The sequence below is a fragment of the Chiloscyllium plagiosum genome, unplaced genomic scaffold, assembly GCF_037043375.1.
Source record: "Chiloscyllium plagiosum isolate Xiang-an unplaced genomic scaffold, Cpla_swu_hap1 HiC_scaffold_25, whole genome shotgun sequence".
NCBI classification, from domain to species: Eukaryota; Metazoa; Chordata; class Chondrichthyes; order Orectolobiformes; family Hemiscylliidae; genus Chiloscyllium; species Chiloscyllium plagiosum.
The window spans coordinates 3,041,805-3,069,116 of record NW_028270163.1 but is presented as its reverse complement, the minus strand read 5'-3'; the positions used below and the strand labels follow the sequence as shown (position 1 = coordinate 3,069,116).

The 27,312-nt window shown below is 43.7% G+C and overlaps 1 protein-coding gene across 4 annotated transcripts in view; it reads left to right on the top strand.

Moving 5' to 3' along the window:
* Positions 1-27,312, top strand: part of unc13d (unc-13 homolog D (C. elegans)) — a 198,255-nt gene that overhangs the window by 76,429 nt on the left and 94,514 nt on the right. For all 4 annotated transcript variants that reach the window (XM_088000394.1, XM_088000396.1, XM_088000395.1 and 1 more), the window contains 8 exons: positions 11,242-11,286; positions 13,033-13,101; positions 19,176-19,254; positions 20,007-20,114; positions 20,316-20,408; positions 22,470-22,573; positions 23,201-23,324; positions 26,746-26,870. In XM_088000394.1, coding sequence (XP_087856520.1) covers positions 11,242-11,286; positions 13,033-13,101; positions 19,176-19,254; positions 20,007-20,114; positions 20,316-20,408; positions 22,470-22,573; positions 23,201-23,324; positions 26,746-26,870 — 747 coding nt within the window. The remainder of the gene's footprint in view (positions 1-11,241; positions 11,287-13,032; positions 13,102-19,175; positions 19,255-20,006; positions 20,115-20,315; positions 20,409-22,469; positions 22,574-23,200; positions 23,325-26,745; positions 26,871-27,312) is intronic.

The window sequence follows — 27,312 nt, the reverse complement described above, 5'->3', positions numbered from 1 at the left end:
AACCAAACATCCCACTCAGACCCATCGTATCGCTACCAGGAACACCATCACACAAACTGGCTAAAGAACTACAGCAGAAACTGAAATACCTGATCAGCGGATCCAGACACTCTATACAATCAACACAGGAATTCTTGAACATCATCAGAAATATACACATAGACAAGGAAGAAACTATGGTCTCATTCGATGTAACGGCACTGTTCACCTCTATCGACAAAACCCTAGCCAGAGAAACAATAGCCAACCTGCTGGACATACAGAACAGACAACAAGACCGGGAACCTACCAACAAAGACTGCATACTCAAACTACTGGATCTGTGCCTCACAACACACTTCACATTCAACAACCAAATATATGAACAAATCAACGGCACACCCATGGGCTCATCCATCTCTGGATTCACAGCAGAAGCGGTAATGCAAAGGTTAGAACAAACAGTCTTACCGCAAATTCAACCCAAACTCTGGGTCAGATATGTGGATGACTCCTTTGTAATCATTAAAAACACAGAAATAGAGAACACACACCGGATCATCAACGCCACACTCATAGGAATCCGATTCACTAGAGAGGAAGAAAAGGACAACCAACTCCCATTCCTAGACGTGATGGTACAGAGAACACCGAACGGAGAATTCACCACAAAGGTATACAGGAAAGCCACACACACAAACTGAGTCCTAACCTACGAAAGCAACCAACCCAACACACACAAAAGAAGTTGCATCAAGACACTATTCAATAGGGCCACAACACACTGCAGTACACCAGAACTGCAAAAAGAGGAAGAAGAACACCTATACAATGTATTCGCCAAAAACGGATACCCCCGCAATTTCATTAACAGATGCCTAAGGGAAAGACAATGGAATGAAGACATGGCACAACCCAAAGGACTAGCCGCACTACCATACATCAAGAGCATTTCTGAACTGACTGCCAGACTACTGCGACCACTAGGACTCATATCAGCACACAAACCAACAGCCACTCTCAGACAACTCACCAGGATGAAGGACCCGATACCCAGCATGAGCAAAGCCAATGTAGTGTACAAAATCCCATGCAAGGACTGCACAAAACACTACATAGGACAAATAGGAAGACAGCTAACGATCCGCATCCATGAACACCAACTAACCACGAAACGACATGACCAGCTATCCTTAGTTCGACTGGGGCAACATTACTATTATAGGACAAGCCAAACAGAGAACAGCCAGGAAATTCCTAGAGGCATGGCACTCATCCACAGATTGAATCAATAAGCACATCGACCTGGACCCAATGTACCGGCCACTGCAGCGGACAGCTGGAACTGACAACCGGAAGCGGCAGATTCAAACCACTTTAAATGCCGGAGGAAACATCACAGAAGCGCTTCACAGGAGGCTCCCAAGCACTGAGGATGTCACCTAGACAGGGGACGAAACGTCTGCAAAACAAATTCCCAGCTCGGCGAACAGAACCACAACACCATATGCTTTCTTAACAACCCTGTCCACTTCGGTGGCCATTTTAAGGGATCTATGTACCTGCACACCAAGATCCCTCTTTTCCTCCACACTGCCACGAATCCTTTCCTTAATCCTGTACTCAGCTTTCAAATTTGACCTTCCAAAATGCATCACCTCGCATTTATCCAGGTTGAACTCCATCTGCCACCTCTCAGCCCATCTCTGCATCCTGTCAATGTCCCGCTGCAGCCTACAACAGCCCTCTATACTGTCAGCAAAGGTCCTGGGCCTCCTTCACCGCCGCTCCCTCACCACCCGACGCCTGGAGGAAAAACGCCTCATCTTCCACCTCGGAACACTTCAACCCCAGGGCATCAATATGGACTTCAACAGTTTCCTCATTTCCCCTTCCCCCACCTCACCCTAGTTCCAAACTTCCAGCTCAGCATTGTCCCCATAACTTGCCCTACTGCCTATCTTCTTTTCCACCTATCCACTCCACCCTCCTCCCTGACCTATCACCTTCATCCCCTCCCCCACTCACCTATTGTACTCTATGCTACTTTCTCCCCACACCCACCCTCCTCTCATTTATCTCTCCACCCTTCAGACACTTTGCCTGTATTCTTGATGAAGGGCTTTTGCCAAAACGTCGATTTTACTGCTCCTCGGATGCTGCCTGAACTAGTGTGCTTTTCCAGCACCACTAATCCAGAATCTGGTTTCCAGCATCTGCAGTCATTGTTAAAACCCGTAATATAACCTTATTCACCAGCCTACCATGTGGAACTTCATCAACATCTACACTCTGCCTTCATCAATCTTCTCTGTCACCTCTTCAAAAAAAATCAATCAAGTTAATGAGACATAATTTCCCTTGCACAAAACCATGTTGGCTATCCCTAATCAGTCCTTATCTTTCCAAAGGTATGTACATCCTCTCCCTCAGAATCTCCTCCAACAACTCACTGATCTATACTTCCCTGGCTTTTCCTTATAGCCTTTCTTAAATAATGGCATCACATTAGCCAACCTCCAGTCTTTCGGCATCTAACCTGTAGCTGTTGATAACACAAATATCTCAGCAAGGGGTCCAGCAATTTGTTCCTTGCTTTTCACAAAGTTCTGAGATACACCTAATCAGGTCCTGGGGATTTATCTACCTTTCACACCTCCAGCATCTCTCATTCTGCAATATGAACTCTTTCAAGACATCACTATTTATTTTCCCAAGTTCCCTAGCTTTCATGTCCTTCTCCACAGTAAATACTGACGTGAAATATTCATTTAGTATCTCACCACTCTCCTGTGATTCCACACAAAGATGGCCATGTTGATCTTTAAGGGTCTATAATCTGTCCATAGTTACTCATTTCCTCTTAATGTATGTATGGAATCTCTTTGCATTAACTCTATTTTCCAAGGCTATCTCATGTTCCCTTTTTGCCCTCCTGATTTCCCTCTAAAGTATACTCCTACTGCTCTTATACCCTTACACTCAAACACCTGACATATGTTTTTCTTGACCAAAGCCTCAATTTCTTCAGTCTTCGAGCATTTCCCTACACCTACCAGCCTTGTCCTTCATATTAACAGGAACATACTGTCCCTGAACTTTCATTATCTCATTTTTAAAAGCTTACCACTTCTCAACCATCTCTATCTACAAATGGCCTCCCCCAATCAACTTTTGAAAGTCCCTGTCTAATATGTCAAAACTGGCCTTAATCCAATTTCGAACTTTAACTTTTTGATCAGTTCTAATTTTTTCCATAACTATTTTAAAATTAATAGAATTAGGATCACTTACCACAAAGTGCTCCCTCACTGACACCTCAGTCACTTGCCCTGCCTTATTTCCCAAGAGAAGGTCAAATATTGCTCCTTCTCTAGCAGTTATATCTACATATGGAATGAGAAAATTGTCTTGTACACATACAAATTTGTCTCCATCCAAACCCTATGCCTAAGCACTATGACAGTTCCAGTCTGTTTGAAAAGTTAAAATCCCCTACGATTTCAACCCTATTGTTTTTATAGTTAATTGAGATCTCCTTACATATTTGCTTCTCAATTTCCCACTGACTATTGTGGAGCCAATAATACAATCCCAACAAAGTGATCATCCCTTTCTTATTTCTCAGTTCCACTCATAACTTCACTGGATGATCTCCCAAGAATATCCTAAGTACAGCTGTAATATTATCCCTAAGTAAAAATGCCACTTGCCCTTCCTCTCTTGCTCCCCTTTCTATCCTTCCTTTAGCACCTATATCCCAGAACATTAAACTGCCAGTTCTGTCCATGCCTGAGCTACATCTCTGTAATAGCTATGATACCCCAATCCCATTTCCCAACGATGCCCTAAGTTCACCTCCCTTTCTTATCAGGCCTGTTGCATTGAAGTAAATGTAGTTAAATTTATCAGTCTTACCTTGTTCTCTGCTGAGCTCTTGTCTGCCATGACTATTTGACTTGCTGCCCTTGTCTACTGTACCAGCCTCAGCCTTTTCTCACTATTGCTGTGGTTCCCCCCTGCCCCACCCACCTTATTGGTTTAAAGCCTCCCAAGTCTCCTTGCAAATCAGATGTAACCCGTCCCTTTTATACAGGTCATTTCTACTCCGAGAGATCCCAGTAGTCCAAAAATATGAATCCTTGCCCAGCTCCTCAGCCTCACATTCATCTGTTCTATCTTCTTATTCCTACACTCACTAGCAGGTGGTATTGGTAGTAGTCCAGATATTACGAACTTGAGGACCTACTTTTTAACTTCCTACCTAGGTTCCTACATTGTCTCTTCAGAACTGCAACCCTTTCCCTACCTATGTCGTAGATACCAATGTCCATAATACCTGCTGGTCATTCTCCCTTTCAGAATATTCTGCATCCTCTCTGACACATCCTTGACTCTGGCACTAGGGAGGCAACACACCATCTGATGTCTCACTGGCTGCTGAAATGTTTGTCCGTGCCCAAGACTAGATAGTCCCCTATAATAACCAATCGCTTGGAACCTGACATACCCCTCAAGGTACCAGTCATGTACCAAACCTGGTTGTTAGTGCTATATTTCCTTGAGTGGTCATTCCCCACTTATAGTATTTAAAATGGCATACCTGTTTGAGATGAGGATAGCCGGGGAAAGTCCTCACTACCTGACTACCTCTCCTACCATTCCTAGCAGTCAACCATCCAACTGAATGTATCTACGGTGTGTACACCTTCCTGAAATTGCCATCCACCAGACTCCTAGCTCTGTAAACTCCTTATTGCTTCAATTACACTCCAATCGATCCATGCAGTCCATGAGGATTTGCAACCAAACACTTCTTGCAGACATAGTATCCAGAAACATTCAATTCTACCTCATCTCCCACATGAGACTTGGGAGGCAGAATGTTCTCAAAGGGGAGAGGGACCAATAGGAGGTCATTGTACAATTGGAACCAATGACATAAGAAGGGAAACGGATGACATTCTGAAGGGAGAATATAGAAAGTTAGGCAGGATTTTAAAAAGAAAGTCCTTGGGGGTAGTAATATCTGGATTACTCCTGGTGCTACAAGCTACTGACGGTAGGAATAGGAGGATAGAGCAGATGAATGCGTGGCTGAGGAGCTGGTGTATGGCAGAAGGGTTCACGTTTTTGGACTATTGGAATCTTTTTTGGGGTAGAAGTGACCTGTACAAGAAGGATGGATTGCACCTGTATTAAGGGGACTATTATACTGGCAGGGAGATTTGTTAGAGCTGCTTGGGAGGATTTAAACTATTAAGGTGGGGGAGGGAGCTTGGGAGATAGTGAGGAAAGAGATCAATCTGAGACTGGTACAGTTGAGAAAAGAAGCAAGTCAAACAGTCAGGGCAGGAAGAAACCAAGCAGAGAACAAGGTAGGATTGATCAATTAAACTGCATTTACTTCAATGCAAGAGGCCTGACAGGGAAAGCAGATGAACTCAGGGCATGGTTAGAACTGGGATATAATAGCAATTATAGAAAAGTGGCTCAGAGATGGACAGGATTGGCAGCTTAATGTTCCAGGATACAAATGCTACAGGAAGGATAGAAAGGGGGCAAGAGAGGAGGGGGAGTGGCATTTTTGATAAGGGATAGCATTACAGCTGTACTGAGGGAGGATATTCCTGGGAATACATCCAGGGAAGTTATTTGGGTGGAGCTAAGAAATAAAAAAGGGATGATCACCTTATTGGGATTCTATTAGAGACTCCCTAATAGTCAGCGGAAAATTGAGAAACAAATTTGTAGGAAGATTGCAGTTATCTATAAGAATAATAGGGTGGTTATGGTATGGGGTTTTAACTTTCCAAATATAGACTGGGACTGCCATAGTGTCAAGGATTTAGATTTGTGCAAGAAAATTTTCCGATTCAGTGTGTGGACGTTCCTACTGGAGAAGGTGCAAAACATGACCTACTCTTGGGGAATACGGCATGGCAGGTGACTGAGGTGTCAGTGGGGGAGCACTTTGGGGCCAGCGATCATAATTCAATTAGTTTTAAAACAGCAATGGAAGAGGATAGATTGGATCTAAAAGTTGAAGTTCTAAATTGGAGGAAGGCTAATTTTGATGGTTATCGGCATCATTCCTGATGAAGGGCTTTTGCCCGAAACGTCAATTTTCCTGCTCCTCAGATGCTGCCTGACCTGCTGTGCTTTTCCAACACTATAATCTTGACTCTAATCTCCAGCATCTGCAGTACCCACCTCAGCCTATGAACTTTCAAAAGGTGTTGGGGGGTAGATGTTTGCAGGTAAAGGGACAGTTGGAAAATGGGAAGCCTTCAGAAATGAGATAATGAGTCTAGAGACTGTATATTCATGTTAGGCGAAAGGAAAAGCTGGTAGGTATAGGCAAAGCTGGATGACTAAAGGAGGAAGCATATGTCAGGTATAGACAGAAGAGATCCTTAGAAGAGTGTAAAGGCAGTAGGAGTATACTTAAGAGGGAAATCAGGAGGGCGGAAAGGGAACATGAGATAGCTTCGGCAAATAGGGTTAAGGAGAATCCAAAGGGATTCTATTAATGTATTAAGATCAAATGTATAACTAGGGAGAGAATAGGGCCCCTCAAAAAGCAGCAAGGCGGCCTTTGTTTGGAGCCATAGGAGATGGTGGAGATACTAAACGAATATTTTGCATCAGTGTTTACTGTGGAGAAGGACATGGAAGATATAGAATGTGGGGAAATAAATGGTGACATCTTGAAAAATGTCCATATTACAGAGGAGATGGTGCTGAATGTCTTGAAATGCATAAAAGTGGATAAATCCCCAGGACCTGAACAGGTGTACCCAAGAACTCTGTGGGAAGCTAGGGAAGTGATTGCTGGGCTACTTGCTGAGATATTTGTATCATTGATAGTCACAGGTGAGGTGCTGGAAGACTGGAGGTTGGCCAACGTGGTGCCACTGTTTAAGAAAGGTGGTAAGAAAAAGCCAGGGAACCATAGACCAGTGAGCCTGACCTCAGTGGTGGGCAAGTTGTTGGAGGGAATCCTGAGGGACAGGATGTACACGTATTTGGAAAGGCAAGGACTGATTAGGGATAGTCAGCATGCCTTTATGCATGGGAAATCATTTCTCACAAACTTGATTGAGCTTTTTGAAGAAGTAACAAAGAGGATTGTAAAGGCACATGTATGGACATACATGGAATAGTGTAGGAGGGATGGGCTTCAGATTAGTATGATAGGGTGGCGCAACATCGAGGGCCGAAGGGCCTGTACTGTGCTGTAATGTTCTATGTTCTATGATTGATGAGGGCAGAGTGGTAGACATGATCTATCTGGACTTCAGTAAGGTGTTCAACAAGATTCTTCATGGGAGACTGGTTAGCAAGGTTAGATCTCACGGAATACAGGGAGAACTAGCCATTTGGATACAGAACTGGCTCAAAGGTAGAAGACAGAGGGTGGTGGTGGAGGGTTATTTTTCAGACTGGAGGCCTGTGACCAGTGGAGTGCCACAAGGATCGGTGCTGGGTCCACTACTTTTCATCATTTATATAAATGATTTGGATGTGAACATAGGAGGTATAGTTAGTAAGTTTGCAGAGGACACCAAAATTGGAGGTATAGTGGACAGTGAAGAAGGTTACCTCAGATTACAATGGGATCTTGATCAGATGGGCCAATGGACTGAGGAGTGGCAGGTGGAGTTTAATCTAGATAAATGTGAGGTGCTGCATTTTGGAAAAGCAAATCAAAACAGGACTTATACACTTAATGGTAAGGTCGTGGGGAGTGTTGCTGAATAAAGAGGGCAGGTTCACAGTTCCTTAAAAGTGGACTCCTTGAAAGTTAAATAGGATAGTGAAGGCAGCGTTTGGTATGCTTTCCTTTATTGGTCAGAGTATTGAGTATAGGAGTTGGGGCATGGATAGGATAAGTAGACAAGCTCTTTTCCCTAGGGTGGGGACATCCAGAACTCGAGGGCATAGGTTTAAGGGATGATGTAAAGACTGCAGATGCTGGAGATCAGTGTCGAGAGTGTGGTGCTGGAAAAGCACAGCTAGTCAGGCAGCATCCGAGGAACAGGATGCTCTTCATCAGAAATGAGGCTTGTAGGCTGGGGGGCTGAGAGATAAATGGGGTGGGAAGTGGGGTAGGGGTAAGTAGATGAGAATGCGATAGGTAGATGAAGGTGGGGGTGAAGATAGGTAGGTGAAGGCGAGAGGAGGGTGGAGTGGATAGATGGGAAGGAAAATGGACAGGTAGGACAGGTGAAAAGGGCAGTGCCAAGTTGGATGATTGGATCTGGGATCAGGTACGAGGAGAGGAAATGAGGAAACTGGTGAAATCGAGGTTGATGCCGTGGGGTTGGAGGGTCCCAAGGCGGAAGATGAGGCGTTCTTCCTCCAGGTGTCAGGTGGTAAGGGTTTGGTGATGGAGGAGGCCCAGGATATGCATGTCTTTGGGGAGTGGGAGGGGTGTTAAAGTGTTCGGCCACAGGGCATTGTGGATTTTTTCGTGTGTGTCCATGAGATGTTCTCTGAAGCATTCCGCAAATAGGCATCCTGACTCCCCACTGTAGGGGGGACCACATCTGGAGCAACGGACACAGTAAATGACATGCGTGGAAGTGCAGGTAAATCTCTGACAGATGTGGAAGGCTCCTTTCGGGCCTTGGACAGAGGTAAGGGGGAAAGTGTGGGTGCAGATTTTGCAATTTTTGTAGTAGTAGGGGAAGGTGCCGGCAGAGGAGGGTGGGTTGGTGGCTGGCGTGGACCTGACAAGAAAGTCATGGAGGGAATGGTCTTTACAGAACGTGGATAGGGGTGGGGAGGGAAATATATCCCTGGTGGTGGGGTCTGTTTGTAGGTGGCAGAAATGGCGGAGGATGATGTGGTGTATCTGGACGTTGGGTGGGGTGGAAGGTGAGGACCAGGGGATTCTGTCGTTGTTGAGGTTGGAGGGGTGGGGTTAGAAGGCAAGGTATGGGAAGTGGATGAGATGTGCTGGAGGGCATCTTCGACCATGTCGGAGGGGAAATTGCAGTCTTTGACGAAGGAGGTAATCTGGTATGTTCTGTGGTGGAAATGGTCTTCCTGGGAGCGGATGTGGCAGAGGCAGAGGCAGAGGAATTGGGAATAAGAGATAGCATTTTTACAGGAGGCAGAGTGGGAGTTGGTGGTTTGTAGTAGATGTCCACGTTGAGTCAGTCACCATTAGTGGAGATGGAGAGGTCCAGGAAGGGGAAGGAGGTGTCCGAGATGGTCCAGGTGAACTTAAGGTCGGGGTGGATAGTGAAGTTTAGGGTGAGAGGGGAAAGACATAAAAGCGACCGAAAGGGTAGCCTTTTTACGCAGAGGGTGGTGCATGTATGGAATGAGCTGCCAGAGGAAGTGGTGGAGGCTGGTACAATTACAGCATTTAAAAGCCATCTGGATATGTACAAGAATAGGAAGGATTTAGAGGGATATGGGCCAACTGATGGCAAATGGAACTAGATCAGGAGCATTGACGAGTTGGAACAAAGGGTCTGTTTCCGTGCTGTGCATCTCTGACTCTACAACCTGACTAAAAACCATTTCTGCCCCTTAACAATCTACAGAAATTATCTAAAAATAAACACAACATACTTTGTGCAAAAATACAGTTTAGCACAATCTTAATGCTCAAAAACACCGATCTGGCAAAATAATACCAATCCTTGACCATTGAATCCTACAGTATAGAAGCAGGCCACTCGGCCCATCGGGTTCACTCCAACCCACCAAAGAGCATCCCACCCAGACCCAACTGCTACCCAACGCTGTAATCTTGCATTTCCCATGGTTAATCCACTACATTCCTGATGATGCAGCACATTCCTGACGAAGAGCTTATGCTCGAAAGGTCGACTCTCCTGCTCCTCAGATGCTGCCTGACCGGCTGTGCTTTTGCAGCACTACACTTTTTGACCATGGCTAATCCACCTGGCCTGCACATCCCTGGACACTATAGACAATTGAGCATGGCTGATCCATTTAACATGTACACCTTTGGACTAACTAGAGCAAACCTACGCGACATGGGTAAAATGTGCAAACTCCACACTGACAGTCGTCCAAGGCTGGAATTGAACAGCAGTCCCTGGTGCTGTGAGGCAGCAGTGCTAACCACTGAGCTACCAGTCCCCCGTTAAAATTAAAAGTCAATCAAGAGACAGATCTCAGGACACACAGAATCTTAAAAAAAATGCCCTCATCTTACTCACTGTTATAGTTACAAAAAGAAAACAGATTAACTTAGAAGTTTAAGACCATAAGACATAGGAATAGAAGTAAGGCCATTCGGCCCATCCAGTCCACTCTGCCATTCAATCATGGCTGATAGGCATTTCAACTCCTCAAGTTTTATAAGTCTTAAAAATCAAACTGTTAATTGATCAAGCTGAAAAACCAAAGATCGTCCTCTTTCCTGTAGTTTCAGGCAGTGGTTTTTAACAAAAAAAATCAGATACCTGTGCAGCTGCATGTGAAGCTGGACATTAGACCTCCCATGTCTGGTTTGTTGTTTCAGTGAGATCCGCTCTCCAGAGCTGTTGCAATTTCTCTGACAGCTATGAAACAACACTTGTTAGCTTCTTCATAAGGAGCTGATCTCAGAGTCTTATGCAATTCCTCAGTTTTACATGGTTACGGTCCTGAAACTCTCTCTCCTTTCTCCTTTTAAAGTACTGTATCTTTGATTTTGATTTATTTAAAAGTTCAAAAAACAATGCAAAACTTATAAAAACTATAATGACTACCCCAAGGAAGTGAGTAAATCCAGATAAGTGCTGAAAAAACCTTAAAACCAAGAGTAGCTCTCATAGCCACAATATTCTCCTGTCCACCATTTTTTTTCTTGGAACTCCTCAAGGAAGCCTTCTTTTGCCTCTCCATCCTAAACCCGAACATCAGCTAATTCAACACTGACCTGGATTAGGTCAGATCTGAATAGTGTCAGACCTGTATGATCTTTTGCTCTATCTGGGGACAGACACAAAATTATCAGGATCAGCTAGGGAGGCAGTGTGAAGGATTCAGCAAATAGTGGGATATTCCTTCCGGGTTTTGGCTAATTGAGGCACAGACAGAGGACGGGGTCAGCTCTGTTACAAAAAGACAAAAGATCGACACTAGACACTAGACTTGCTGCAACCCTGCAGCATAAGCCATTATACTAATCATATAGGCCATATCATTCATTCAAATGAATTGACTGGAATCTATTATCACTGTCCTCATTTCAAAAATCTCTGTTAATAATTACTGTCTCTTTTGTTGCAGTCAAGTCAAGGATGTCCATCATACTGAATTGCACATGGACATGTGGTGAGTGATCCCACTTGGTGCTGTTTTGCTTGGAGGGTATTGAGGGTACACTAGGACATGTCAGCTTTTTGGAATATATCTGAAATGACATTGAACCAATAGAGGAGAAGGTCATTTAATCCATTGCATGTGAGCAATCCTAAGCTAATTTCACTGCCCTGTTGTCTCTCCATAGTTCTGCACTTACATATACTCTAGATTTCCTCTCATTTCCCTTCCCCGCATCTTATCCCAGATCCAACCTTCCAACTCGGCACTCCCCTCTTGAACTGTCCTACCTATCCATCTTCCTTCCCACCAATTTGCTCCACCTTGCGCTCCGACCTATCACCATCATCACCCCACCTTCATCTACTTATCGTATTCCCAGCTACTTCCTCCCTCCATATCTCAGCCCCCTTGGGTCACCCCCTCATTCCTGATGAAGAGTTCATGTTTGAAACATCAACTGTCCTGCTCCTTGGATGCTGCCTAACCGGCTGTGCTTTTCCAGAACTACACTCTTCGACAATCTAGGTTTAAACAGAGCCATAAGAGGCAGCTGGGGAAAACATTGCCACACCAGGGTTGTGTCACCCTGGAAATCATATACAGTCCTCCTCTATGTAAAACTATACCACAACAACAAGTTTACATTTATGTAACATCTTTGTCCTAATGTCCCAAGGAGTTTCACAAATATTGAGCCAGATAGGAGATATTAGATTATGTGTCCAAAGTCTTGGTCAAGGAGAGAGTGGTTTTAAGGAGCATCTTAAAAGGAGGAAAGACAGTTAGAGAGGAAGAGGTTCAGGGAGGGAATTCCAGAACATGGGGCTTAGGCAACTGAACGCACTTAAAATCAGAATGAACAATAGACCAGAACGAGTGGAGTGCAGATATCTCAGAGCATTGTGAAGATTACAGAGATAGGGAAGAATGAGGGCAAGAGGAAAATTGAAAACTAGGATAAGAATCTTAAAATTAAGACAAGGCATTAGTCTAGGTCAATGAGCATATGGGTGATCAGGGATACATTATAGACAAACATCCTAAAACTGAAGAAATACCAAACAGGCTAGGGTACATTCTCCAGAGACTTTTATACATTAAATATATGGCACATACTTTCTAACCTCAGAGAGCTCATAGTTACCCAGTTAAAGAAGTCAGAAGAGGAGTCAAACACTATGTCTCACACACAGATTACTCTAGATTCTGCAGTTCACACAGCCTATCAACCAACAAGAAATCATCCAATATCTTACTCTGGATATCAGCTCCTGTTTACCCTCACCTGTGAACTCGTCAACTTAAAAGATTCACAACCTTACACTCAAATCTGTATGTGATCTCAAACTTCTTTGTCTCTTTAACATTCTCAGGCTCTTGATCTTCTGGATAACCTGCATTCCTCCATCTGTGGCTTCTTGGGTGCCCTTGAATTTTTCTGCCCCTCCATTGGCAGCTTGCCTTCAGCTGACTGACTTCTGGAATTCCCTCCCTAAACCATTCTGCCTTTCTCATTTAAGATATAAATTCAATCATACTCCTTTGACCAAGCTTTTGTATCACTTCATAATATCTCCACATTTGGCTCAGAGTCATAGTGACCTACAGCACAGAAAAAGGCTCTTCATCCTTCATGTACATTCCTATGAGGGGTTTTAGGATAATTTTCTACACTGCAGATGCTATGTTAATGTAAGTTTTTGTAAGTTTGATGTTGAATACTTTTCTCTTGTTTAAGAGGTTGTTTGTTTTCAGGGACCTGGATAACGATGAATCTGTGAAACACCGACTGGGAGAGATCCAAGGCATTGTTGGACTGAAGAGGTGAGCGAGTGACTCACTGCTGTCTGATTTGTGAGATCTGATTGCCTTGTGATGGTGACAGATACTGATGGATCCATCACAGAATATACAGTGCCTGAAATTCTTGTTATTTTAGCTGTAAATTGATTTTTAGATGATGACCATTTGGGATGGGGTCCCCTACCCTTATTCTTCGACAGCAGGTTCTGGTAGTGGTTACGATTCAACAACTTACACCTCCCCTGGATACATCTTTTTGTACCTTTACTTGTCCCATTACTATTCCTTTTTTCATAATCACTTTTGTTGTTAACCACTTCAGCTCTCCGCCTGATTGCAGACCTCCGGCACGGTGGCACAGTGGTTAGCACTGCTGCCTCACAGCGCCAGAGACCCGGGTTCAATTCCCGACTCAGGCGACTGACTGTGTGGAGTTTGCACATTCTCCCCGTGTCTGCGTGGGTTTCCTCCGGGTGCTCCGGTTTCCTCCCACAATCCAAAGATGTGCGGGTCAGGTGAATTGGCCATGCTAAATTGCCCGTAGTGTTAGGTTAAAGGGGTAAATGTAGGGGTATGGGTGGGTTGCGCTTCGGCGGGTCGGTGTGGACTTGTTGGGCCGAAGGGTCTGTTTCCACACTGTAAGTAATCTAATCTAATCTCCCATTTTGGTCTCTCTGTTTATTGCCCTCACCACACAATCGCTCACCCTCCCTTGAGATTTGCTGATGAATTGCTAATGGTTGCTTTGGTCAGTTTTTCCTCTGAACACAGTCTTCCATCTCTAGAAGTGCACAAGGAGTTGGTGGAGGTAATGGTTAGGAGGCTGTGGCCAGGTATCGGAAGGTGAAGGGCTTGTTCACCTGTGTGTGTGAAAACAGGAGTTCTATACCCAAAAGGCCACTTCAAAACCCCTATTATTGAAGATCAAGTGTAGGGCCAGGAGTGGGTCACAAAGGCGCTCGATTTTGCTCTGCCTCTCATGAACCCTGCCCACCCTCTCCATTTTGATTTCCTTTGTGTTGAGAAATCTCTTAATCTCAATGTCTGTACAGTATGTGTGTGAAATAAATATCTTGGACTTCTAATCCAAAATCCAAGCTAATATTCTGGGCATGAGTTCAAGTCGCACCATTGCAGGTAGTGAAATTTCAATTCTGTAATAAAAAAGCTAGCCCAAAAGTGACTATGTAATCATTATTAATTGTTGTAAAAACCCATCTGGTTCTCTCAGGTCCTTTGAGGAAGGAAATCTACCATCCTAACCTGGTCTGGACTACATGTGACTCCAGACCCACAGCAATGTACTTGACTCTTAATTGCCCTCTGCGGCAATTAAGGATGGACAATGCCAGCGAAACCAATGTCCCACAAATTAATATTTTTTAAAAATGAAGACATTTCTCCTCATCTCAGGTTTTAAATATTCAATTCCTTCTCCTGAGACAGTGTATTTAGTCTTTCAGCCAAGGGCAATAACCTCCCAGTATCTACCCTGTCAATTTTTCTCATTTTTTTAAAAATGAGTTTCAATGAGATTACCTCTCATTCTTCTAAGCTCCAAAAAATATGGACCCCCTTTATCTATCTCTCCTCAAAAGACAATGATTTGGAGATGCCAGTGTTGGACTGAGGGGTACAAAGTTGAAAATCTGGTGTTGTGTGATTTTTAACTTCAAAAGACAGTGGTATCATCCCAGGAATCATTCTAATGAACCTTTGTTGTTTCCCTTTAAGTCAACTGTATCCTTCCTTTAGTAAAGAAATCAAAACAATACTCAGTACACCAGGTGTAATCCCACTAGTCTTTTGTAGCAATACTTTCTCACTGTTCTCTTCCAAACACTTTGCAAGAGAATTTAATAAACTATTGTCTTCCCAAATACTTCTATACCTGCATGTCAGATACATGTTTTAATTGTGATTTATAGGACCAGGAATAAGTCATTCAGTCCCTTTGAGCTTGTTCTACCATTGAGGAGATCGTGGCTGATCTGTGGCCTAACTCTACATACTTGCCACGTGTCCCTTAATACCTTGGCTTAACAAAAATTTATTTATCCTGGATTTAAAATAAACTGATCAGCATTCACTGCCAATTATGGAAGAGAGTTCTCAACAGCTACCACCCTTTGTGGGTAGAGGTGCTTTCTAACATCTCTCCTGAATGGTCTGACCATAATTGTCATATTATGACCCCAATTCAAATACCCCAAAGTTGCCAGCCAAGTGGATAGGGTTGTTAAGAAAGCATATGGTATTTTGGCTTTCATTTAACAGAGGGATCGAGTTTAAGATCTGCGAGATTTTGCTACAGCTTTATAAATCCCTGGTGAGACCACACTTGGAATATTGTATCCAGTTCTGGTTACCCTACTATAGGAAAGATACAGAGGCTTTGAAGAGGGTGCAAAGAAGGTTTACTAGGATGCTGCCTGGACTAGAGGGCTTGCCTTATGAAGAGAGGTTGACTAAGCTCGGACGTTTCTCTCTGGAGTGGAGGAAGAAGAGAGGTGACCTGATCAAGGTATACAAGGTAAAGAGAGGCATGGATAGAGTCCATAGCAAGAGACTTTTCCCCACGGCAGGATTGACTAGCACGAGGAGAAAGGTATAGAGGGAACGTCAGAGGTAGGTTCTTTATGCAGAGAGTTGTGAATGCGTTGCCAACTGTGGTGGTGGAAGTAGAGTCATTAGGGACATTTAAGCGACTGCTGGACATGCACATGGATAGCAGTGAATTGAGGGGTGCGTAGATTAAGTTATTTTATTTTACATTAGGATTAACCTTCAGCACAACATCGTGGGCCAAAAGGCCTGTTATGTGCTGTACTTTTCTATGTTCTATCTAATTCTAGAATCCCCAACTAGTGAAAATAGTTTATCTTTATATACCCATCTTTTCCTGTTAATATCTTGAAGACTTCAATCATACCATCTTCTAAATTCTACTGAAAATAGGTCTGGTTTGTATAATCTCTCCTCATAACAACTCCACCCTTTAAAACATACTCTACTTTTTCATTCATTTGTCTATGTTATATTTGACCTGCTTCCAGTTTTCCAACTCATAACATGTGTAAAATAACCTCCTTATAGCATTTCGATTTAGCTTTGTATTGTCAGCAAACATGGATTTTTTCCAACTCATTCTTTTATCTAAATGATTTACATAGTTTGTGAATACCTGCCTCTTACAGCTCTTCACTAATCACATCTTTCAGTCATTTAATCGTTCCTCAATCCATGTTGATACCACACTCCCAATTTGATGACTCTTAATGTGGTATAGCAACTTCAGGCTGGGGCTCATTGGAGATGCTGCTATTATGTTCCCTTCCAGCTAGAAAATTGGTGAGGTAAGCCTGCCCCCAACCCCAGCATCTGCCTTGCTGTCATTTGTTTCTTTAATGCAAGATTTCCTTGCCTTTGTCAGTAAGAATTCTCACCTTAAAGAGCTGCCAGCCAATCAGTGCCAGCTTGGAGTAAAGGCCATTGCTGCAACTGCAGGCAGTTCCACCACACATGGAGTCAGAAATCTTGATGGATGGTGGGGTTGGGGGGTTCTGGTAGATGGGGTGCCTCTATTGGCCCAAGAAATCCAGAGAGAAGTACCGGTATCTTGTCTGATGGCAGCCTGTGCAGGGCTTCTATGTGGCGTTGGCCTTCCCTCACGTAAAATATTAGTGGCAGCAGGATAAGGCCCTCAGTATTTGACCCTTTAAGGGCCTCAATAAGCCTAAAGACAAGCAGGCTGCCTGAAGATCTCCTTACTATTTAAATCGTACACAGTGGTTGGTGCTGATGGTTAGGTGGAAAGACCGTCCATTGGATTCTATATGCCACCCCTCCATGTGCACGCTAGATTATCTCTTGGTTATGTCTTGACTGTGGTCATTCTCCATTTTAAATGCCTAATTCATGGATTGTTAGTGAAATCAGGATTGCAAAATGTTGGTTCGTGGAAGTGTCTATATTGACAAAACTGAATCGCAAACACACTCCAATGCCACAGTGACAGAGTTTGATGAGTGGAAAATGTTAATTATTACTTCACAAAGTTTAATTGTCATACAGAATTAATTTCAATGTATTCAAAATGGATAATTCTAAATTGCATAAGCTGATATACAGTCATAGTGATGTACAGCATGGAAACACACCCTTCCATGCCGACCAGATATCCCAACCCAATCTAGTCCCACCTGCCAGCACCCGTCCCATATCCCTCCAAACCCTTCCTATTCATATACCCATCCAGATGCCTCCTAAATGTTGTAATTATACCAGCCTCCACCACTTCCTCTGGCAGTTCATTCCATACATGTACCACCCTCGGAGTGAAAAAGTTGCCCCTTAGGTCTCTTTTATATCTTTCCCCTCTTACCCTAAACCTATGCCCTCTAGTTCTGGACTCCCCCATCCCAGGAAAAGACTTTGTCTATTTATCCTATCCATGTCCCTCATGATTTTATAAACCTCTATTAGGTCACCCCCTCAGCTTCGGATGCTCCAGGGAAACCAGCCCCAGTCTATTCAACCTCTCCTTATAGCTCAAATCCTCCAACACTAGCAACATCCTTGTAAATCTTTTCTGAACCCTTACAAGTTTCACAACATCTTTCTGATAGGAAGGAGACCAGAATTGTACGCAATATTCCAGCGGTGGCCTAATGTCCTGTACAGCCGCAACATGACCTCCCAACTCCTGTACTCAATACTCTGACCAATAAAAGAAAGCATACCAAACGCCTTCTTCACTATCCTATCTACCTACGTCTTTATTTTCAAGGAGATATGAACCTGGTCTTTTTGTTCAGCAACATTGCCTAGGTCCTTACCATTAAGTGTATAAGTCCTGCTAAGATCTGCTTTCCCAAAATGCAGCACCTCTCATTTATCTGAATTAAACTCCATCTGCCACTTCTCAGCCCTTTGGCCCATCTGATCAAGATCCTGTTGTAATCTGAGGTAACCTTCTTCACTGTCCACTACACCTCCAATTTTGGCATCATCTGCAAACTTACCAACTATACCTCTTATGCTCACATCCAAATCATTTATATAAATGATGAAAAGTAGTGGACCCAGCACTAATCCTTGTGGCACTCCAGTGGTCACAGGCTTCCAGTCTGAAAGACAACCCTCCACCACTACCCTCTATCTTCTACCTTTGAGCCAGCTCTGTATCCAAATAGTGAGTTTTCCCTGTATTCCATGAGATCTAATCTTGCTCACCAGTCTCCCATGGGGAACCTTGTCGAACGCCTTACTGAAGTCCAGATAGATCACGTCTACCGCTCTGCCCTCATCAATCCTCTTTGTTACTTCTTCAAAAAACTCAATCAAGTTTGTGAGACATGATTTCCCACGCATAAAGCCATGTTGACTATCCCTAATCAGTCCTTGCCTTTCCAAATACATATACATCCTGTCCCTCAGGATTCCCTCCAGCAACTTGCCCACCACCGACATCAGGCTCACTGGTCTATATTTCCCTAGCTTATCCTTACCACCTTTCTTAAACAGTGGCACTGCGTTAGCCAACCTCCAGTCTTCTGGCACCTCACCTGCGACTATCAATGATACATATATCTCAGTAAGAGGCCCAGCAATCACTTTCCTAGCTTCCTACAGAGTTCTAGGGTACACGTATTAGTGAAACACTTGTCTCCAGCTCAGTATTCCCCATCATTCCCATCTACAGTTCACAACTACCTTCATATCCCAGATTCCCCAATCCAATACTCCCCAACTTCCGTAGATGCCACCTTTCACTGAATAATCTATGCAATCCAACAATGTTATTTTCCCCTAACCGTTACCCTACACGCCCCAATCTCATCACCAGTCCATCATTTTTTCAGTGCCAATCTATATTCCCTTCTCTAAGCAGTCTCCAACCTGATACCCTCTCCATTTACTCCATACATGAAGGACCTCCCACTATCCCACCACAGTCAATTGTATCTGCCTTGACTATTCAGCCTGAAACTCAATTATGATTCTGGTGTCTGTGATTTGGCTACTGGATGTGTCTGTAACTTACTGTCTGATGGATTCTTGGTGCCTAATACCAATTATGATTCATGGTACAGGATTTTCAAAGATGTGAAGAAGGCTGCTCGAAAGCATGAACAGGACGATTTTCTGGGAAATGTGATCATTAAACTACAGGTGAGACAGTATGAGTGGACTTTAACTGAGAGTCGACAAGACCAGAAGAAATAGGAACAGGAGTAGGCCATTCAGCCCCTTGAGCCTGCTCCACTATTCGGTAGGATCAAGGCGCTTCACACATGAGTCTTCATCAGATGTTTATACAGACACACCAAGTGGCTGATGCCTGACTTGATTGTCCTGTGTCCATACCAGAACATGCTGAATCAGACCTACTAGATCCAATCAGAGTGTTTCAGGAAACACAGGAAACACTGAGAACAAAACCCCAAAACCCTGCAGTCTAGGCACAGAGTGCAGCCTTTTAACACTGCAGAGAATTATACAAACCAGGGCAGAGTGGTTTCTATCACACTTTTCATGACCACCGGACAACTTAAAGTGCTCTAAAGCTAATGAAATGCAGATGTACTGAAGAAAAGATGATTTCCAGCAGGTATTATTTTGATAGTAATGTTTTCAGACGGGATACTTGCAGTCTATTTGACCACTAAATCCGCAGTTTTGCATCTCATTTGTTAGTAAGAAGCTGTCTAATTCTTCTTGAAATATATTCAAATGTCTTGTTCCATTAGCTGAATCTAAATTAATCAGTTATTGTTTATTGATGCTGTTTTTTGAGGATTGAATGTCTCAGCCCAAACACCAGAACTGAAGGAGAGGATTGAATAGGATGTATAATGTGTGTGAAAGTTATGGATTCAATGTTTTGTTTGTTCTCACTTATGTTTTATTGTTGTATTTTACAGGATTTACCATATACTCCTGAAGATAAATGGTATTCTCTAGGACCTTGTACTGAGACATATCCTGATCGCGGGAAATGCCATCTCCAGCTAAAACTTATCCATGAAGAGGTAGAGATAGTATAGACCATGCCATATACAAATGCAGTATGCTATTGAGTAAAAGAAAGCATTAAACTAAATGCTACAAGAGGTTCTCATCCTCTGTTATTTTCGTGAAGTGAATTTAGTGGAGGCTGATTCTCACACTATGTGTAATTTACTGAAGAATCTAACAGAAGGAGGATTTATACACTATGTTTCTGTTCACAGAGGGACACCTCACTGAGCAAACAAGAGCCAGTGTTCCGCATCCATCGCAATCTGCTGCAACAGTTTGTACAGTATGATCGACTGCAGAAGCAGGTACAGATATTTGTGATGATGGGTGAGATGGTGCATGGCTGGCAATGGAACAAGTAGGAGTGAGCATGTGGGTAATTTCGGAGAGAGAGTTGAATGGGAGGGTCATTGTAGAGTTGGCCTAGCAGCTGGTATTGTATTATTGCTCAGATCTCAGAAAGGCATGATATCGTTAAAGCAGCTAGATAGCATCATCACTTGTGATGATTTTGGACAAAGGGTCTCCATTTTACTCTCTGGACAATCAGCTATTCTATTAGAAGCCAGTGAGCAGCTGGCCAACCAGCTAGGCAGTCAGTCAACTAAATATGTCATGTAAGTAAGACCTAAGTAAGCACATAACCCAGACTACATATGCAAGTCATATTATTCAATATAGTTAGTCGTTAATCAACTTTCAGTTATCTGTCTCAATAAGACCTAAGTTTCTGTGGTATATGCTATGTGGCCTAACATATAGAAAAGTATATAACATTAGTGTGTGTGTACTGGAATGGTGTTTGCAGAGAGCAGGAAAAGACAAAACTAAAAGCTGAATGGAACAGGCCTGGCACAGCTGCCTGGTAAAATGTGGACCACTGATGTGAAACAGATGTTGGATCTATTACTGAATGGATTGAAACATTTATTAGGCATATGCCTTGAACAATTATATATGATTACCTGACATTGGGCATCTGTCTAGTGCTGCTAGGGCATGAGACATAATCCTGTGAACCTGATGGATTTTACCCCATTAAACATACAAAAGGGGCTAGATTTTTTTCAGGCCAGCTGATGAACCTGGTTAATCCTCCTGAGAAGCCCCAAACAGGCTCCATCCCAAGCTGCTGTTGGGCACTCATTCCTTTATGGGACTAAGTCTGACGAGCAAGGTCTGCCAATTGATCAAAGGATCAAGAGCCCTTTATGCTCAGCAGTGCCCCCGAGAGGGGTGGTCACTGCTGGGACTACACCAACCAGAACAGGCAGCATGGAAAGTGGAGTCGGGGTTTCTGGTACCAGTCAACAAGGTCACAGTGATGATGTGCATGGTTGGTTAGTATGGAGTTGAGAAGGTTCCCAAAGATGTGGCCTCTGCTACATGGGAGCACTTTCGAGACCACATAATGCCTGAATACGAGCCCCCTGACAACCCACCTCAACTCTGAGTTTGCAGGGAGGCTGCCAGGGTTCACAAGGCATCCTCCCCACGATGTGGAGCCTGTCCACTGCTAGTAAAAAGCCAGCATTGAAAGGAATAGGTCTTCAGGCACAGTTTCACTCCATTCCCAGAGTGGCCAGAATGTCATGTCAGTGGGGCAGTCCATCCCCAAATCCTCTTTTAACCCTTCTTCCCAATTTTCCAACCACTCAGTCTCCAGCCCATTTCAAGCCATAAATTAATTCAAAAATTAGCCCACGGAGTCCAAATTCACCTGCAGAATATTAACACTGATAAACATAATGGAAAAGTCTGCCTTTAGTGAGATTGACACACATCATAAACAGAATTTCTGCCGCAATTCTTCCATTTTCTGATTTTTAGATTAAATTTAATCCTTTTGCCAAAATGCACAATTGCGCTTTTAAATCAGGTTGTGTAGATGAAGATTTGTCACTCTGTGTAAAGACATATCAACACACTACTAATCTTCACAGATATCCCTGAATATTCTTTCTATGCAGAGTCCAGCTTATCCTTATTCATATAAACATCCTGACCCCATACCCATACCATTCCTGGAGGAGAATAGCCTACTGCTAAATGGGTATGGATCTAGAGAAGAAAATCGGGTAAAAGAGACAATACCCAGTTCACACAGTCAGGGCTGTTGTGGGAAAATGCAAATCTTCATCCTGTCTCAGAATGGAGGCTTGAGGTGATGGTTCTATCCTGAGGGTGAGAAATGAAAGGCAGATTGGGACATTTGCTGTTCTCTTTGGAAGGCTACCTGGGGTTACTCAGGGTCAACATTAGAGGCCAAATTGGCCAAATTGTATTACAAAATTCATCCCAGTTCTGAAAAATTGAATTTCCATCAGCGATTGGCTTGATGTGACTGTTCACTGTTTACTTTGCAGACTGAGGCTATCCAAGGGGAAATGGAACTCAGTACATCAGCCATCACCATCTTGTCACTTCACGCTACACAGAATGATCTCTCACCCTTCCACCAAGATCTGGCGTGAGTATCTGATTATGATTACTGCGGAAAAGATGGAGCAACTAGTTTGTCCTGAGTAACACAGCACTGTCTAAACTTCCAATTTTAAGTTTATATTCCAAACAAAATATCCATAGTCTTTACAGAATTTCTCTGAAAATTGCACTGATATATTAACCATGGGACATAACACAAGGGGTAGCACTCATGAGACACGAAGTGCTCTTGTTTGGATCAAACTTTAGCTGAGGGCCCTCTCAAAAAGAGTCAACTGAAAGAACAGAGAGTGCTCCTAGCATCCTAACTCAAAACCTCCCCTACAATTAACAATCACTAAAACAGAGTAAAAAATTAAATTACATTACAACTTTAAAATACTGAAATACTATCTACTGCTGACAGAAAGAACTTGTCACTGCATTTCAACAAGCACTTCGTTGGTTATGAAGAGCTATGGGATTTCCAGAGGTGACAAAATACCAGTTAAATATATGTCTTTCTTCTATATTGTACAGATGGTGACATTTATCCTAAGCGTTTATCTAGTGTGCCTCCAAGGCACTCTAAGCTTCCTTCTATCAGCCCTCGGTTATGACCTTGGATTTCCTTTTGTACCCTGACCCTAGTGTATTGGCTTGTTCATTACAGGAAGTGGTTGGCCTATAGCAAACTGTACCGCCATGTGGAAGTCAGCTTCATCTCCTTGCTCCAACATCTCACCAGCATTGAGTACCAGTGGGGATTGGCACAGGTCACACTGCAGCAAGAGGCCGTATGTATGAACTGCAAGCTGTGGGGTCTTCAAGGGGACTGTAAATCAGGGGATACAGATCAAGATTGTGAACTGGATGGGGCAGGGTGGCGGTTGTACACACAGAGGTTATAAATCAAAGGATACAGTCGGAGAGTGTGAACCAGGAGACACACAGAGACTGCAAATTGGGGGCACATCTAGATATGTGAACTGGGAGGACCCACTGAAAGTGTAAATCAGAAGTTTGGAGGGGGGTGGGGGTGGGGTTGTACAGTCCAAGAATGTGAACAAGGAACATACAAAAACTATTAATGGGGAGATACCATTCATTAGGAAAGATGTGTCCCTGAGAGAGCGCAGAGGTGGTGTTCTGGAATGTTTCTACTGAAAAGGGACTTTAACCACAGGTTAGGGTAGAGAAACTGGGCTTCTCCTTACAGCCAAGAAGATTGAGGGATGCGGGATTACATCAGGTTTAGCTAAGGTAGATGAAGAAAAGTTGTTGTCATAAGCTGTTGGTGCAAGGTCAAGAAGGGTGGAGTCAAGATTTAAGATTTGGCAAAATATATAGAGGGAATGTAAGGATAAACATTGTTATGCAGTACATGGTAATAATCTGGAACTGTAGAGAGTGATGAAAGCACTAACATGATTATCTGAAAAGACACATGATGGATAAAGTTGCAGGGCTACAGAGTGACAATGGGGAGATGGCACTCACTGGATTGCTCTACAGAAACCTGACATAGAATTATCAAATCCCCTACCCTATTACTCTACATTTACCCCTAATCTACACATCCCTGAACACTATGGGCAATTTGGCACAGCCAATTCACTTAACGTGCACATCTTTGGATAGCTGCATGGGCCAAAAGGCCACCTTCTGTACTTGAAATGATCTATGAAACTAGACTATCCTTTCTGCATTAACTAGAGTTGGAAAACCTGAGCTTGAGATTCTAACCTTAAGAGTCACGGATGAGAAGTCAGAAACTGTAGAAAATATAGCACTTGGTTGTGAGAATGTTCAGAGACTTCACTCTGTATCTAAATCTAAATCCATGTTGTACCTGTCCTAGGAGAGTTTGATGGAGATAGTGTTGAGAGAGCATTGCTTTCAGTTTAAAAGAGTAGAGGGAGTTTTATTCTGTATTTAATCCTGTGCTGTCTCAGACTTGGTAATGTGTGAAGGGTTGAGAGAATTTTGCTTTCAGTTTAAAAGAATAAAGGAAGCTTTATTTTCAGTTTAAAAGAGTAGAGGGACCTTTATTCTGTATCTAAGCCCATGCTGTGCTCGTCCTGCAAGTGTTTGGTGAGGTCAGTCTAGAGGGAGCTTCACTCTGTGTCAACCCACATGCTGCCCCTGTACTGGGATTTTCTTATGGGTGATGTAGAGGCAGCTTTATTTGCAGGTGAAAAGATTAGAGGCCCTCTGGATTTAAGGAAACTTTATTCTATCTAACCCCGTGCTGTCTCTGTCCTTAGATTGTATCATGAGAATATTGTGAAGGGTGTTTTAAATTACAGTTTAAGAGAGTAGAGAATGCTCTATTCCATTTTTAACCCCATCCTGCACATGTGCTGAACGTGTTTTATGAGGACAATGTAGAAGGAGAGTTATTTTGTATGCTGTCCATCTTGTTAGTGTTTAGTGAGAGTAATGTGGAGGCTGTTGTAATTATAGTTAAAAGAGCAAAGCAAGTTTTACTCTGTATCTAACCCCATGCTTTACCAGTCCTAGTAAGAGTTGATGGGGACAGTTCCGTGGGAATCTTTACTTTTGGTTTGCGAGAGTTTGCTTTAATACTGTGCAGATCCAGTCCTGGGACAGTTTTGATTGGGACAATGTGGAGGGAGTTTAATTTCAGTTCAAAAAAGAATAGATGAAGCTGAAAAAAGTCGTGAGAGCTTTACAATGCTGTCCCTGTCCTAATAGAGAGGATGCTGCTGAAAATGTGTTGCTGGAAAAGCGCAGCAGGTCAGGCAGCATCCAGGGAACAGGAGAATCAATGTTTAGGGCATAAGCCCTTCTTCAGGAATGGGGAAAGTTTGTCCAGCAGGCTAAGATAAAAGGTAGGGAGGAGGGACTTGGGGGAGGGGCGTCGGAAATGTGATAGGTGGAAAGAGGTCAAGGTGAGGGTGATAGGTCAGACTGGGGTGGGGGCGGAGAGGTCAGGAAGAAGATTGCAGGTTAGGAAGGCGGTGCTGAATTCGATGGATTTGACTGAGACAAGGTGGGGGGAGGGGAAATGAGGAAACTGGTGAAATCAGAGTTCATCCCTTGTGGTTGGAGGGTTCCTAGGCGGAAGATGAGGCGTTCTTCCTCCAACCGTCATGTTGTTGTGGTCTGGCGATGGAGGAGTCCAAAGACCTGCATATCCTTGGTGGAGTGGGAGGGGGAGTTGAAGTGTTGAGCCACAGGGTGGTTGGGTTGGTTGGTGCGGGTGTCCCAGAGGTGTTCTCTGAAACGCTCCGCAAGTAGGCGGCCTGTCTCCCCAATATAGAGGAGGCCACATCGGGTGCAGAGGATGCAATAGATGATGTGTGTGGAGGTGCAGGTGAATCTGTGGCGGATATGGAAGTTTCCTTTAGGGCCTTGGAGGGAGGTGAGGGGGGAGGTGTGGGCGCGGTTGCAGGGGAAGGTGCCGGGAGTGGAGGTTGGGTTGGTGGGGGGTGGGGATCTGATGAGGGAGTCACGGAGGGAGTGGTCTTTACGGAATGCTGATAGGGGAGGGGAGAGAAATACATCCTTGGTGGTGGGGTCCGTTTGGAGGTGGCGGAAATGACGGCGGATGATGCGCTGTACATGGAGATTGGTGGGGTGGTAGGTGAGGACCAGTGGGGTTCTGTCCTGGTGGCGGTTGGAGGGGCGGGGTTCAAGGGCGGAGGAGCGGGAAGTGGAAGAAATGCGGTGGAGGGCATCGTCGACCACGTCGGGGGGGAAATTGTGGTCCTTGAAGAAGGAGGCCATCTGGGTTGTACGTTTTTGGAACTGGTCCTCCTGGGAACAGAACCCCACTGGTCCTCACCTACCACCCCACCAATCTCCATGAAGCTTTACTTTCAGTTTAAAAGATTAGAGAGAGCTTTACACTGTATCAAATGCGTGCTGTCCCTGTCCTGGGAGTGTTGATGGGGACAGTGTAGAGGGAGCTTCATTCTGTCCCTAACCCTGTGCTGTCCTGTTGTTACTGACACTGATTTTTGAAATATTGATTCGCATGATACTCCTGTGTTAAAATGACTGACCATGAGTGTTAAAAATAATGAAGAAAAAGTAACTTTCCTGCAGATTTGACAGTCATCTCCTGGACATGATTGAAGGTGGTAGATTACAGTCAATCGAATATCATGAATGGTGTTGTGTGTTTGACTGTTGTTTAACAAATGTTGTGGTGACCAGTAAATTAAATGCTGACTTCCAATTTCCTAACAGCAAGATGAACTAGCTGAGTCTTTCAAGTCATTCCTGGATTATGGAATTTCTCTTATCCAGAAGTACAGGGATGTCTTTCCAATGTTTGACAACAAGTCTACAGAACGCCAGCAATCTCTGCTCAGGTTAGTTATTTCCAACTGTTGTTCTGCACTGTGGTCCCCTGTCACAGGAGAGCACGTCCATTCCCAGACCCCACACGCTGTATCACTGACCATTCCCAAATCTCTTCACTTTAACAATGACCACAATGTTTAGTGAAGATGTACTGGGGATGCAGGTAACTGTTCTGAAGTTCTGGAAACAAAATTATGTGGATCACTGTGTATATCTGTCGGTAATCTCAGGACATCAAACTTGGCAGCATTTGTATGGAGGTAGTGCAAGCAAACCTAATGGACTGGAAATCTACATCAGGGTGAAGCACATATAGGCTATGGAGAAGATCCATGTCAATGCCTAAACCAGTAATTATATTCTGAGTGGAACAGGGGTGTGTTACTGTGAAGAGTAGCAGGATTTGTAGGTAATAGTTCAGAGAACATGAAAGGCTATAAAATAGATGAT